Source organism: Chenopodium quinoa, unplaced genomic scaffold (genome assembly GCF_001683475.1).
Source record: "Chenopodium quinoa cultivar QQ74 unplaced genomic scaffold, ASM168347v1, whole genome shotgun sequence".
NCBI classification, from domain to species: domain Eukaryota; kingdom Viridiplantae; phylum Streptophyta; class Magnoliopsida; order Caryophyllales; family Amaranthaceae; genus Chenopodium; species Chenopodium quinoa.
The window spans coordinates 2,443,743-2,459,124 of NW_018742418.1; the positions used below are offsets into that span (position 1 = coordinate 2,443,743).

The window sequence follows — 15,382 nt, forward strand, 5'->3', positions numbered from 1 at the left end:
TGAATATATTTTAACGATTTATTATATATTTATTTTTCGTTAATAATTTAATACAATGAATTTGAACATATATGAATATATGAAAATCATATTCATTTTTAATATGCTAAATATTCATAATTTTTTTTGACCTGTTCATTTTTGTATACTTAATGTTTGTTTTATTTAATGTGTTCATATATTTTTATGAAATGATCATTTTATTAGGTATATCAATGATTGTATAATAAATGTTCATTTTAATAAACTAAATGTTCATATTTTTTTATGTGTTCACTTTTTATTACTAAATGTTTTTTTTACATGTTCATTTTTTATTACTAAATGTTCATTTTTTTACGTATTCATTTTTTATTACTAAATTTCATTTTTTTATATGTTCATAATTTTTTTTTACTAAATTTTCGTGTTAAGGCCGTGGTCTAGCAGTTATATGATTATATGACAATCATATTCATTTTTATATAATTGATAAACTTTTATAAAAACATGTTCACTTTTTGTACCGAACATTCTTTTTTTATTAGTGAATGTTCATTTTTTACATGTTCATAATTTTTATACTAAATGTTCATTTTATAGAGCATGGTGCAGCTAAGACCAATTGGTTTTTTTAGTTGCATCACCTTTGTTTTCACGGACTCCTAGGCAATTTTTGGAGTAGAGAGAAAAAATAAATGGGGCCCATATGGTAGGAGAGAGATAGAGAGAATTTATTAGTTAAAAAGGAAAGTGATGCAACTAACACTACAAGAAATAGGCCGTTTTCCGACGGAATTGTTCCGACGGATGACATTTCCGTCGGAAATTTTGAATTTTCCGACAGAATTTGGGTCTCTTAGAAAATTCCTTCGGAAAAGGTTTGTTGCGACGGAAAATCCCTCGGAATATTTCAGACAGATTTTTTCCCTCGGGAATTTATTGATTCCGACGGAATATTCCGTCGGAAGCTGTAAATACCGAGGGATAAAAATCCGTCGAAAATAATAAATATCTGGTTGATTTAAAATCCGTAGGAAATTTCCGACGGATTTTATTTCCTTCGGAAATTTCCGACGGATTTTATTTCCTTCGGAAATTTCCGACGGATTTTACACATTTTTCGACGGAATTCTAGCATTTTTTTTAAAAAAATAAAAATTAAAAATTAAAACAAACTAAACCCTAAAAAAATCCCCAGCCCTTTTATCTATCCTCTCCTCCTCCCTCTCTGCCTCTCTTTCTCTCTCCTCTCATCTCTTCTCTTCTTCTCTTTCTCTCTCCCCTTCTCTCTTCTTTCCCCTTCTGTTTTTCTCATTCTCCGTTCTTTCCCCTTTCCTCATTCTTCGTTCTTTCCCCTTTCCTCATTCTTTCCCTTTCGACTTCTCCTTCTCTCCTCTTCTTTCCCCTTCTTTGACAACAACCACACCACCACCGCAACGACAACTACAACAACCACGCCAGCAGCAGCGACACCACCGCAACGACATCGACACCAGCACGCAGCAACGACAATAACAACAACATTTAGATCTAGTTTTTTTATTTAAACAATTCTGATTATAATTATATAATTGTAATGTTTTTTCTATTAATTTCAGAAGATAATTGTACATTTATTTATTTTGTTCGATTTCAATTGGTTTTGTTTATTTTTTTCGATTTTTTTTGTTTGGATCTGGGTTTGGTTTATTCCGATTTTTGGTTTTTGTTTCGATTTGGTTGTTCTGGATTTTTTCGCGTTTTTTCGAATTTTTTTTTCTTTTTTTCTCGGTGGGTGGGTTAGGGGGTTGGTTAGGTGGTTTGGGTGGTGGTTTTTTCTAGGCAGGTGAAATACGGTGGGGTGGGTGGGTGGGTGGGGGTGGTGGGTGGGTGGGCTGGTCTGGGTGGGTGTGGGTGTTGTTCTTGGCAGGGGGTGGGTGTGGGGGTTGTTCTGGCAGGGGTGGGTGTGGGTGGGTGGGTGGGCTGGTGGGGTGTAGGGGGTTGTTCTGGGCCAGGGGTGGGTGTGGGGGGTGTTCTGGTCAAGGGTGGGTGTGGTGGGTGGGTGGGTGGGCTGGTGGGGTGTAGGGGTTGTTCTAGGCAGGGGTGGGTGTGGGGGTTGTTCTGGGCAGGGGTGGGTGGGGGTGGGGGTGGGGTTTTACTGGGCAGGTGGGGCTTTTAATTTTTTTTTTATTTTTTTTATTGACTTTTCCGACGGAAAATTCCGTCGGAAACCTATCCACCTCCGATGGAAATTTCCGCCGGAAATTTGAGACGGAATTTCAATTAAAGTCAAAATTAGCGCCGACAGAATTAAATCTGTCGGAAATTCCGTCAGAATAACACCTTCCGACGTAATTTCCGCCGGAAAAGGTCGAATTTTTGACAAGGGGTGCTGCGACAGACTATTTCCTACGAAATTCCGTCGGAAGGCCTGATTCTGACGGAATATCCTACGTTTCCGACGGAAAAATTCCGTCGGAATCCAGCTGTTTTCTTGTAGTGTAATTTAAAACTTTCTTTTTAGGAAAGTGATGCAACTAAAAAAACAAAGGTAATACTTCTATTGGCTAATTCGAACTAAATCTCCACCGTATAAAAAGTGATCCCACGATCTCTTTAAACTAGGAGGGAAGTTTTAACCACTTGAGCTATCCTTCAATCTCAAAGTGCAATAACTACAGGTCATTATAAACAATTTTTTATACCTCGTTATCTTGTCGAAATTTAATCGATCCACTAACTAATGGACATACATGTATAAAATTTTACTCCTTTCGTTTCGTAATAATCTCAACATTAGCTATTGCACAAACTTTTAGGAAAATTATAGGGTGCAGAATAAAGAGGGAATTTTATAATACTCTGCATAAAGTATACTTAGTGGGATATATATATATATATATATATAATTGTTACTCTGTAGTATGAGATAATTAATAAATAAAAATACTCCATAATGTTAGTGAGGTTGGTAGGAGAGAGACATAATAAAAGAATGTCCATAATGTCCTTACTATATACTCTGCACTATGTTGTAATTATAGTTTGCTTTCTCCATATTTTAAATGTATCACATTTCGATTCCGGATTTTCGGACATTTTTTTAAGTTCGTCACTTTCTTTTTTGAACATCTACTCTCATTTTTGTTGTGTTTTTAATTATTTCTCTTATCTCACACCCCTTATTTTTTTAATATAATAAACTATTACGAGTGCCTCACTATCTCTTTTATACATATTATTTTTTTATTTAGCGTACCCCAATTGCACAATATTTTAATTTATTCGACTATCTGCTAAAACTCCATAATAGTCAAAGAAATGCACTAAAACAAAGGAGAGAATATTGTATTTTTTTTAATATGGTGTAAAAAAAGTACTCCACTGTTTTTTTAAGTGCACACTTTTTAAAAATGGCCTTTTTTTTAAGTGTCCCAGCCCTTACCAAATTTAGAAACCCCACCCTAATTATATATTATTTTTCTCTCTTTATGTTGACCCTACATCATTTTATAATATTTCTTCCTCTCTGTAGACACCTGATTGTGTCTCCCCAAACACCAAACTCAGCGATGATTACCTTTCACGTTTTGATTGACGAGTTCGACAAAGAGTTGAAGGGTCGTGCAAAGTTTCCTTAAGCCTTGACAGTCTTTCTAACCTTACCTAAAGTGTTCTTAATCCCAAAATATTCATTTCGTGTCCTTAAAATCATTTATTTCGTGCCCAAATTATAAAACACGCCCAACCTGATTATTTTGGTCCATGTCCCTAGTCCAATTATTGTTTAGATGGATGGGGTTTGAAAAGAGCTTTCCAACAATATATTATAAGCCCAAATTCGACTTAAAACGAGTGAGATATGGCCAAAATACTAAACCAAGTCCAATCCGAGCCTAGGTCCACCTTTAGTACGACCCAATAATTATATGGAGTCCAAATATTTTATTTAGCCCCTATATGATCATATTCCCTAATCCTAAATCAGTTAGGATCTTCTACAATCTTCTAGAAGGTTCTAATCTATCTTTTTCGAAAAGATAAAGATGAAATAAGTTCGAGATTGAATAAAACTCCTCATATGATAATCCTTATTTTATTCAAATTCAAAGACGTTCGAATATACTTTGCATAGAAAACTTATCAGAAACCAAACTTCGCACTAACTTTGATATTTTTTAGAGCCATCGCACAACGACAAGCCCAACGCGCCACATCAGCACTGTCGCGATGCGATAGACCTGTCTTGCCGCGATGGAGAAATTCTATTGCGTCTAGAACTTCTGATCTTTTTCTGATCGTTTCGACTCTCTTTTTTCCTTATTAATAGAGGTTGTTTTTCCCGTTTTCAAATCAGCCACAATCATCAAGAATCCTTAGCTACAATCATTATATTCATCCGCACACAAATTCCTAAACATCCATGTTCTTAGCCTAAACATATCCTTAATTCATCCAAATCATCCACCGTACTTCCTTTGGGCAATTCGAACACTCCAAACCCCACTTAACGTTGTCTTCGACCTCGATTTTTGAGGGTTTGGTCCCAAATCTATATTTCAATTCTTAATTAATTTAGTTTATTATTTACTTTATTGATTTCTGCTTTCTTGAACTTTACTAACGCGTGTATTGATTTTATAGCAAGAAGGTCGAGGCATCAAAATAAGTAATTTGATTATTAATCTTTTAATTTTGAATAGGAATCATGTTTAGGATAACACTTTGATTTTGATTTCTAGTATCATGTTTAGGATAATGTGTTGATTTTGTTATTAGTGACATGTTAGGATTGTTATTAATCTGTTTAATATCATGCCTATGATCTTACTACTAACGATGTTTTGATGATATTGTTATGATGATGATTGTTATAATAATCATATGTTGCTTGATTATCCATGATTTATTGTTATTGCTTGATCACACCCCTTTTCTGCAGGCTTAAAGGGAATTTGTACTTGAAATCACGCCTAATAAGATAATTAATATTCTGATTTAAGTTTAATATGATTTTATTTCAAGTAATCACTAGTATTAGATTTGATTGTGCAATATTAGATTTGATTGTGCATTAATAATCAACCAACATAAACTAAAAAGGTTTAGGATTAATTTGATGTATGTATGTTAATCGAAAAGCGCGCATGAATATCAATAAGAATCAAGTAGAGACCTGTTTAGGACATGTTTAAACTCTTTTAGGTTAAGTTCGTACCATCATCCCCGAACATCCAGTCATGGTTCCGGACCACTATGGAGTTAGCAATCTCTATGATTGTGAATGTGGTGTAACTTTCACAATCGTGAACGGTTTACAAGTTCCTAAAACTTGTTGGCGACTCTTTTTCTCTAGCTTCTTTTCCTTGGAGCGCCACCATGCTCAACAACATGACCCACATGTAGGGTGGAGGTGAAAAATTCCCTACACTCTCACATTATACCTAATGGTCCCCATGCCATTTATATTTCTCTTTCTTACTTTTCCAATTCTTTTTATTCCTAATCATATCCACTAATATATTATTTTACTCTTTGGCCTAAAACTCCGTGCACTCCTCAATGGGACACTTAAAAAAAACCGGAGGGAGTAGGTTCTATTGGGGTGAAATCGATAGATGGTAGGCACAACTATTAACCAAATAGAGAGCATCTCCAGGTTGTACATAAGAACTTGGTTGTAATTTAGAAAATTCCCTAACTACTAGCTTGACCATTGAAGCTAAAAAAAATGAAATTATCTTGGTCAAGTAAGCTAATTTGCTTGAGAAAAAACTTCTTAAAAAGAGAGGTTGATGTATTAATAAAAATAAATATAAAATGCTAATTAATAAATTAAGACTTATATAAATAACAAGCTTATTATAATAGATGTGTGCAATTGAACGATTTGGGAATTCACCCTCAAACACAATCAATTAATAACATAATACTAAAATAGACACCAGAAATGACACGTGTCATTCCTTGGTGTTGTTTTTTCCCTCCAATACTCCCCCTCCCCTTTTAGCAAAAAATCTCTTTATTTTTTGGAATATTTGCATAATACAACTATAATAACAGTATTTCAAATCTTATATATTATCTTTACATAAAATGTATTTCTTTTTATTTCATGCTCTTAATTCTTCCATACACATTTACCTAAAATGGTATTCTAACTCTTTTTTAATTATAGAAACAGTGAGCCACTGGTTTAGGTACAAGATACTATTATTACTGCCGGACATCTTTTAGACGGCGTATTATTAAATTTTGCCCAAAAAGTAATAATAAAATTGATTCATATAATTGATATTAAAGAAATTACTTTAAAATATCACTTTAAGTTTTTTGAAATACATCTAATATTTTGTTTCTTAGACTAATGGAGTGTTACATATGACTATATAATAAATGTTGTGTTCGACAAGTATATCATATTTTTTTATTCTAGGAAAATGTGAAATATCAATCATTTTTTGTTATTACGTAATTAAATAAATTAATATCATAGTAAATACAATTATCTTTTGCTGAAACATGTGATTGAGATAATAAATTTATTAAAACATTCAACATTATAAATAAGATGCATAGTAAAAGACACGCCGGACATAGTGACAAGTGACATCTTCTTGTGTATCCTTTTTTTCGATAAATATCTATCGGCAATAAACAAATAATGATCATATTACAATTATTGGATAGCTTCAAACACATTTTTATATAATAACAAAGAACGACGATATAATGTAGAGCATCATATCATAAATAGAAAATGTACTACTAATAGTATAGGTCAGTGTTGCCTAATTGTTGATTATTATATTATTGCCTTTAATAATCCGAGTAGTATTTATTTTCATTGAAATTATTTTATTGGATATAAATTGAAGGTGATATATTATTTGTAATTTATGTATTTACATGTATGTTGTACTAATAGTTTTACCGTAGATTTTATTCTGTTGTTTGATTAATATTTGTCATGTTTATTAAAATACATTTATAAATAAGTCGTTAGTCATAGAGTCACTAGATTGTATAGTTTTATTGGGAATAATATGCATCATTAATGTAATAATTTATACTACTTTTAAATATTTTCAACACAACTAATCAACAATATTTTTTTTCCTCAATTGTAGTATTAGTAATTTTTAGCTTATTATTTTATTTTTCTATATGCATTGCATTTGTTTATTCCACATACATGAATTCCCTCATTTTTATATTATATCACAATTAATTATGAGAAAAAAGTTATTACTATTGTGCATCGCATGGGTACTAAGCTAGTATAAAATAAATAGCAAATCACAATAATAAAATAGACAATGTTTATAAGAAAATTTAGATTTCCTCTCCTCATACAAAATATTGTTTTATTATGTTACTATATAATAAGACAATAAACCTTTTGATAATTTTCTTTATTTTACTTGCTCCCTAAGCTTAAATAATCCTAAATTTATTATATATGTACCTAACATCTATCTAGTTTCCTAATTATAAATCTCAACTCATCTAATTAGAAAAGCATAAAAGATAGAAATAAATAAAAAAAAATTACATTATATCTTTTCTCAAAACAAATCTCGTTAGTATTTGGTTATTTTAATAAATTTCCTAACAAAGCTAGTATCTAACTATTGGGACATAAACTAACTACAAAAGAGATTAACTTGAAATTTTATGTGGCATAACAAGTTAATTTGCTAATCTGTTAACTATTATTAAAACAAAACATGCTGATGTCATAAATTCCTAAATTGTCTTACGTGTCAAACTCTCATTAAAAATTTTCCCTCCAAATTTACATATGATGTCATCATTTTTTTTTATTTATTTATTTAATTTTTTTTTTTGCCTTTTCAATTTATTTGCTAAAAACTGGAACCAAGTAGTTATGAAATAAAAATCCGAACCTGTCTTTGACATCAATATTGTTGTGCTTCCACTCTAAATGTATAAACTCATTAGATAATGCAATATTTTATACGAAGTGTAGTTTTTCTAACCATCATTTTAGTATATTTTCAATAACATGAATTTAGTAGATCCTTTTAGGAGGCCCAATGACCATTAGATCGAACTTATCCAATTTTTACAATGCGATGGCTGGTTGTTCACGAACTGGTTGTACCTACCGTTTCGTAAATATTATGATGTAGCATTAAATTATAATCATTAAAAAAAATATGATGTATATGGTTTTTTTTTTTTATTTATTTATTTAATATTTATAGAGTAACAAACTTTATTTTTACAAAATAAAAAGTGAACTAAGTCATGTTAAAAAGTTATCAACAACAAAAGATATAATAGAATATGAAAAAATTGCTTATCACCACTGTGCAACGTGCGGGTACTAATCTAGTTAATTTACTATTAGAATTGCTGTAAATGCCTAAATAGTGATACTTCTTTAGTATAATAATATAGTGGGTCGTATGATAGAGATATATTACATCAAACATATACTTGTATTATTGTATATAAATCATAGATTGATTATGTTTATATATGTGCGCCAATTATATATATAGGTGATTGTTTACTTTTTACGTCCTTGTACAAACTTTTCTATCAAAGAGATCGGATGAATTTTTTTTTGTCAATGACAAGTTTCACAAACACGAGATAACGTATTAATGTTGTTACTTGTTACTTTATGACATTTTTCAACAAATGGCAAACCCCTAACTGAGTAAGGCCTTGTTTGGTTCACCTTATTTTTACTGATCTGACCTGGTCTGGTATGATCTGATCTGATCTGGTCTGGTCTGGTCTGGTCTGGTCTGATATGATTGTCTGATTTGACTAAACTTTGACCTTAAGTGTACGATAATCTATAAAATATATCAAGTGGGATCTTGTTAGATTCGTAATAATGTGTAGTTTATTAATATGTAATTTTCACAATTTTTTTCATTACGAAATTAAGAATATTTAGCGATAAAAAACCGCACATAAAACGATGTTCTGATCTGAACTTATTTTTTCTGATCTGATCTGAACTTATTTTTTCTGAAATAAGTAAAAATAAGTTGAACTAAACAAGGCCTAATTGTAAAACTATTTATTCTAGGAATTCGAGCTCTTTGTATCTCTCTCTATTTTGTATTTCCAAATTACAATATACATTTTTGTTTCTCGGTGTTCAGAGAACCATAAAGGGTAAGTGATGAGAATCGATCTCAGGAACTAAGAGGAAGATTTAACTACTTGAGTTATCCTTCACTAGTGTACTACTTTGTATATTATTGGTGGGCTGTTTTACACCTTTATATATAATACCTACTCCATATGTCAATTTGAAGTTTTAATTTTTAAACATGTGCATAAATGATATGAAGAGATTATTAGAATTATTATAATTAAGCACGTTTTAAACCATCCACTACATAATTCTACTTCTACACTAAACTGAGAAACCAATAAAAAAAAACACGTTGTAATTGACTAATTGATGAGCATGTTTAAAATCATGTCAATTATATTGGGATTTTTCTTAATCTATGGCAATCATCAAATCCTCTTTAGTTTGCATTTTTATCAATGGGCTCATCCCTTTTTGGAATTGTTAATTATAGTCAAAATCATATATACTTTTATGATATCATGATAAAGTATAAGTATTGTGCTAATAAGCACAAATCCGCATAATAAAAGAGAGTTTGACAACACACAGTCAGTTTCATCATAAAACCATTAGTAACAAGTTACAGTAGTTTGTTAAATACGGGGTTGGGCTACACCCATAAAACAAGAGAGAGAGTCCACTTCACAAACCCAAAGGAGGTTTCATCCGAAAACCATATGGCAATTGGAGGAGTAGTCCCTTAGCCTTATAAATTGATTAACTCTCTCTTCTTCAACCAATGTGGGACACTTACATGTGGTGATACTTGGGAGGTCTACTCTTCAACACTCCCCCTCACATGTAATGTCCCTTTTTAACTTTGTCTCATGTGATTTTTCGGGTAGAGTGCTTCTTCACTCCCCCTCACATGGACATACTCTTGGCCCAGTGAACTTTAGCCATTTAGGGTCTCATATCGTGGTCTGGCTTTGATGCCATGTTAAATGCTCCTTACATAAGAGGCCTTGGGCTTGAAATGTGGATCCAGTATGGGTCTTCTACATACCCTGCGCGAAATATTCCACTTGAAATGAGGAGTGGATGAGATTTGAACCCGTTACTTTTACGTCACGCTAGCTCTTGAATTACCATGTCATAAGTTTATTAATATGGTATTAGAGCCAACGTGACATAGAGATCACGAGTTTGAATCTAAACCACCCCCACTTTCAAGTGGAATATTAAGCGCTGGGTATAAGGAGGACCCATGCTGCATCTACACTTTAAGCCCCATGGACTCTCATGTGAGGGGGCGTGATAGAGTATAAAACATATTTTTGAGCCTCAACTATCAGCTTAAACTTTTGGTTAAGTTGGTCTATTTACATAATTAAATTACTTTGTAAACCTATGAGTTACTCAATTCTTTATTATTCTTGGATAATAATCTCAATTCATATATGGGTAATACCTTAATCAATGTAGAAAAATTCTAAATTTAACCCTTGAGATGGGTAGTTGCTTTACAATAAAGCAATAGATTGAAATTAAAATAATAAATAGAAGAGTTAACGCGAAGTGGGTAGATTTTTGAATTATTTTCACTATTGGATTGGAGGCATGATATAATATTAAATAATACAAAAGGACCCATTTAATGAAGTAATGAAAGGTGATTGAGACAATTTCTCATGTAATATTAAGAATGAAACAATTTTTAAAAAAATATAATAAGAGATCATACATCTAACGTAACATAATAAAATAAATAAGTGGAAGATCATCAATATGGATCATAGGGATTATTGGTGCAGCATAGGTGTAAAGCTAGAAAACCTAGGATTTTGAAATCTTTCAACTACCACAAAGTTATATAAAATAAATATTATTGGATGAGATCGTTTTACCGTGAACTCACCCGTCCCATTTAAAAAATAATAGAATAAAATTTTCAAAAACTTATATAAAATGTCCAATATTTAAATTTTAAAAGTCAAGACGTTCAAAAACTTATACATAAAATGTCCAATAACTTATATTTGTCTCATCGTGAAAATGAACTCACACAATACTGTCCCCCACACTTATATTAACGTCAAGACCAAAGGAGTAGTTTTACACTATTTAAAAAAAAAAAAAATTACAGACATAGATAGGTGATGTATTGCTAACACGTAGGAGCTAGTATTAATCAGTGTGGCGTAGGGTATTTTTGCCTTTATTAATCCTCCAATCACTCCAACTTTCTACTTACTCCAAAAAATATATTTGAACTGTTTTCTGTCTTGCATCTAAATCACATACCAAAATCCTAAGTATCATAATATTTTAATTAATGAGATACTATAAATGCTTTACTATACATCGTCCTCAACTATTATTTGAATTCCAAACATTCTACAACACTATAAGTAATACTCCGTATCACTAAGAAGAAAAAAACATACATCTTAGACTTATCGACTTCATTATTCATACTAATACTTCATGGATCACAATCTTCCAACTTCATTGGATCCCTTCAATTTCGATCCGATATCACTAGATGATGATCTAATGCAGCTTATCAGTGATGTTTTTCCACAAAACCCACAAAATCATGATGTTTCAGCTGTGTTAAGTACTTCAACTGAGAATCAAGCTCAACATAGTCATGATAATAATCAATTCACTGTTAGTAACTCATTTCACGCTTCAGCTCATCAACTACTACCTCACCATAATGTTGTGGAGTTTAACTTTGCCTCACCTCCAACTCCAATTCCGGCTCCGGCCCCTAGTAAGGAAGAGGCCAGGAAGAAGAAAGCGAAGGCCGTGGAAATCGAGCGGAAGAGGAGGCAAGAAATGTCCTCCCTTATGGTGTTTTTTAATTTTTTTTTTATTTTATTATTTTAAAATATAATTTAATTAATTTTTAAACTAAAAAACCTTAGGTTAACCATTTTAATTATAAAAGTTAGCCATAAAACCAAAAAAAGAACACTACACTTAATTTTGCAAAACTAGAGTGCCACTTGAGAGAGTTGGAAAAAAGTTTGTCTTACACGTAGAAAAATTGAAACCTGGAGGCCACCATGTAAAATTTCCCAAAATATTATAATCTAAAAGTCAGCCTATCTTAAAAAAGCACAAAACTTATAATGAGTAGTAAAAACAAATTTGTATTTTTGTAGGTATTTCAAATCCCTAATAATAAAATTAATTATAAATTGATTAATGTTCTTCGGACTTTTTGTGTAGGTGATTACTTTGTTACAAAAGATTTGGCAAACGGGATGTTCGGGTCGGGTCAATTTCGAATCAGCAAATATTTTGGTCCGGTTCAGGTTAGGTCGATCCAGGTTTTTGGGTCAACACTTCGGGTTAAGTTCGAGTTGGGTCAAGTTTGGATCGTGTCAATTCGGGTCGAGTCAGTACGAGTTGGGTCAATTCAAGTTGGGTCAATTTTTAGGACCAGTTTTTAGGTCAATTTCGGATTGAGTCAATTCGGTTCAGGTCAAGTTTGGGTCGTGTCACCAAAATAAATTCACTTAAAAAAAATAGTTGGAAAAATAAAATAAAATCGTTAAAAAAATAAAAAAAAATTGTGAGTACCTATTACTTAGGAAAGAAAGAAGCCCTAAATTAAGTAATTCACCATTTCACCCTATTCACTTCAATTCAGGAATCGAGTCACTTCGGGTCAGGTCACTTTGGGTCGAGTCACTTCGGGTCCGGTCATTTCGGGCATCGGGTCAACTCCATTTATGGTATTGGGTCTACTTCATTTTGATTCGGGTTCGGGTCATTTTCGGGTAGCAGGTCTGGTCATTGGGTCGGGTTAGGATTGCCAGGTATAATACAATGGTTTAACAATTAAATATTTTCAACGTTTCTTTTTAGTTGACACGAATCTTTAATCACGTTTGCCAATGCATGCACATAGTCATATTTGCCAATGTACAAGTTCGACCATCTATATTTTTAATTACCAATAAGCAAAAATTATAAAAAGTTAATATTTTTAATATATATCATTATGACGAATCTAATAAGATCACACGTGACTATATTTTTCATTACATATAAATCACAAAACATAAAAAAGAAAAAAAAAAGTTGTTAAAAGGTGCTAAAGTCGAAACGTACCAGTAAAACAAAAAGAGGTAGTACATTCTTGTATCAAATTGAGATTATTGCTTGTTATTAGTTGTTGATCGACCCAAAAAGTAAAACCATATTTCCTAACATAATTCGATTGATGCAGCGGAAGAAGAAGCTGGCAACTTCGGATCTCTTGCAAATGACAACAAACCATATAAAGAACATGGAGAAGGGTGTAAAAGGACTAAAGGATAAAAGAGATGAATTACTGAGAATGATGAGATCAGCTGCTGGAAATTCAATCAATAGTAATACTTCGAAACAGCAGCAAAATCATCATGTCACAGTAAAACCTTGTAAAGATGGACTCATAGAAGTTACTGTTAGTAGTGCATTGGATGACGACGATCATGAGAATAACAACCGAGGCTTTCGCCTTTCGAAAATTCTCCGTTTACTAGGTGAAGAAGGGCTAAATGTGATCAACTGCTCTTCAGCAAGAATTGACAGTAATTTGGCTCACACCATACAAGCACAGGTAGTGATAATCCATATGTTACTCCCTCCATCCCATAAGATTGTCCCTGTAAGAAATCTAAGTATATATATTGACGGTTTAAGACATGATTTGGACATTCTAAAAAAAAGTTACTTGCAACTTTTAAGGGACGAAGAGAATGTACAATATCTAGTTAGTATTGGTAGTTGATGTTGTTGATCTGATTGTAAGTAACTTGGATCCTGCAGGTTGATGATGGGAGAAGAATTGATCTATGTCTACTGCGGCAGATATTGACGGATCACTCGTGAATTATGAATTATAAAATCATATTTTCATAGGGAGCACGTATTGTATTGCATTGTACATGTACAGAGCATTTTTCAATTTATTGTAAGAGCATCTTAGACTAGATTTTAAGGACGATAAAGATTTGCCGATTTGCTGTTTTGCAGCAATAAGCAGTATACTGCAAATGTTTGGATGAAAAAGTGTGTACAATATTAATTCCCCAATTACTTAATTAATGTACTTTTTATTTGCTATATTATACTAGACAGAGTGTGCATAACTATCAAATCGTCTTCCTTTTTCAAAAATATAAGAAGTACAAACCTGTCACCAATAATACGAGCATATCAGCGGTTACTAACTCCTTATTATTTGAAGTAATTGTTTCAGAAGTAATTCTATTTAGTTTATTTCATTAAAATACTGTTTAGCTTAGTTTATTTTTCAACTTCATTACAATTTACTCCGTATTTCATTTCAGCTCAAAAGAATGAGCCATAATTTCGTATAGGTGGCCGTTTTGGTATGGTGTAGTTAATAGACAATTATGGTGTAGTAATTAGAAATTAGGTGACCCCAAACGCTCATCAGACCCTGTTTTTTGGACTATTTTCAGTTCATTACTTCATTTCATTATTATTATTATTATCATCATCCCATCACTAGTAATTTTTTTCAATATTAATTTGTAATATAAAAATGAGGCAATTTTTATGAGATAAACCAAATGTAGTTTTTGTATAAAAAATGAAATAAGGGGAATTAAAATTTACTACGTATAAATTATTGTTTTGTATTAAATATGTAAAAGTACTATACATTATTAATTAATGATGTATATATGTTTTTTCCAATAGAATTAATTGTACAATATACTTCCAAAAAAAATAAGCTAAGCCGAATTAAAAAAATAACACAATTTTTTTTTATGCGGCCTGCTGTACCGTGCGACAGGGGTTACTCGAGTTACTTGGTCAGGGGTTACTCGAGTTGCTGGGGTTACTCAAGTTTCTTTGTCAGGGGTTACTCGAGTTACTCAATCAGGGGTTACTCAAATTGCCGAGGTTACTCAAGTTACTCGGTCGGGGGTTACTTGATGAGTTACTCCTGACCGAGTAACCCCTCAAGTAACCCTGACTGAGTAACCCCTCGAGTAATCCATGACCGAACCCCTCGAGTAACCCTTGATGACCGAGTAACCCCTCAAGTAACCCTAACTAAGTAACCCCTCAAGTAACCCCAAAAGTAACCCATGACTGAACCCTCAAGTAACCCTGACCGAGTAACCCCTGACTGTACTCCTTAAGTAACCCCTGACCGAATTACTCGAGTAACCCTTGACCGAACTCCTTAAATAACCCCTAACCGAGTAACTCGAGTAACCCTTGACCGAGTAACTCGAGTAACCCTTGACCGAGTAACTCGAGTAACCCTTGACCGAGTAACTCGAGAAACCCTTGACCGAGTAACTCGAGTAACCC

At 32.5% G+C, this 15,382-nt stretch overlaps 1 protein-coding gene across 1 annotated transcript; it reads left to right on the forward strand.

Annotated features, from left to right (window-relative positions):
- Nucleotides 1-13,057: 13,057 nt before the first annotated feature.
- LOC110707084 lies at nt 13,058-14,084 on the forward strand. The gene is made up of 2 exons (XM_021885123.1): nt 13,058-13,649; nt 13,859-14,084. Exons 1-2 carry the CDS (start codon nt 13,269-13,271, stop codon nt 13,919-13,921), a joined length of 444 nt encoding a protein of 147 aa, XP_021740815.1. The 5' UTR covers nt 13,058-13,268; the 3' UTR covers nt 13,922-14,084.
- Nucleotides 14,085-15,382: the final 1,298 nt, after the last annotated feature.

What these genes read in the sequence shown, in the direction of transcription:
- LOC110707084 (XM_021885123.1), top strand. Translation starts at nt 13,269, where the DNA reads ATGCAGCGGAAGAAGAAGCTGGCAACTTCGGATCTCTTGCAAATGACA. An exon ending in CTCACACCATACAAGCACAG is followed by an intron (nt 13,650 to 13,858) that starts GTAGTGATAATC and finishes TGGATCCTGCAG; the next exon opens with GTTGATGATGGGAGAAGAAT.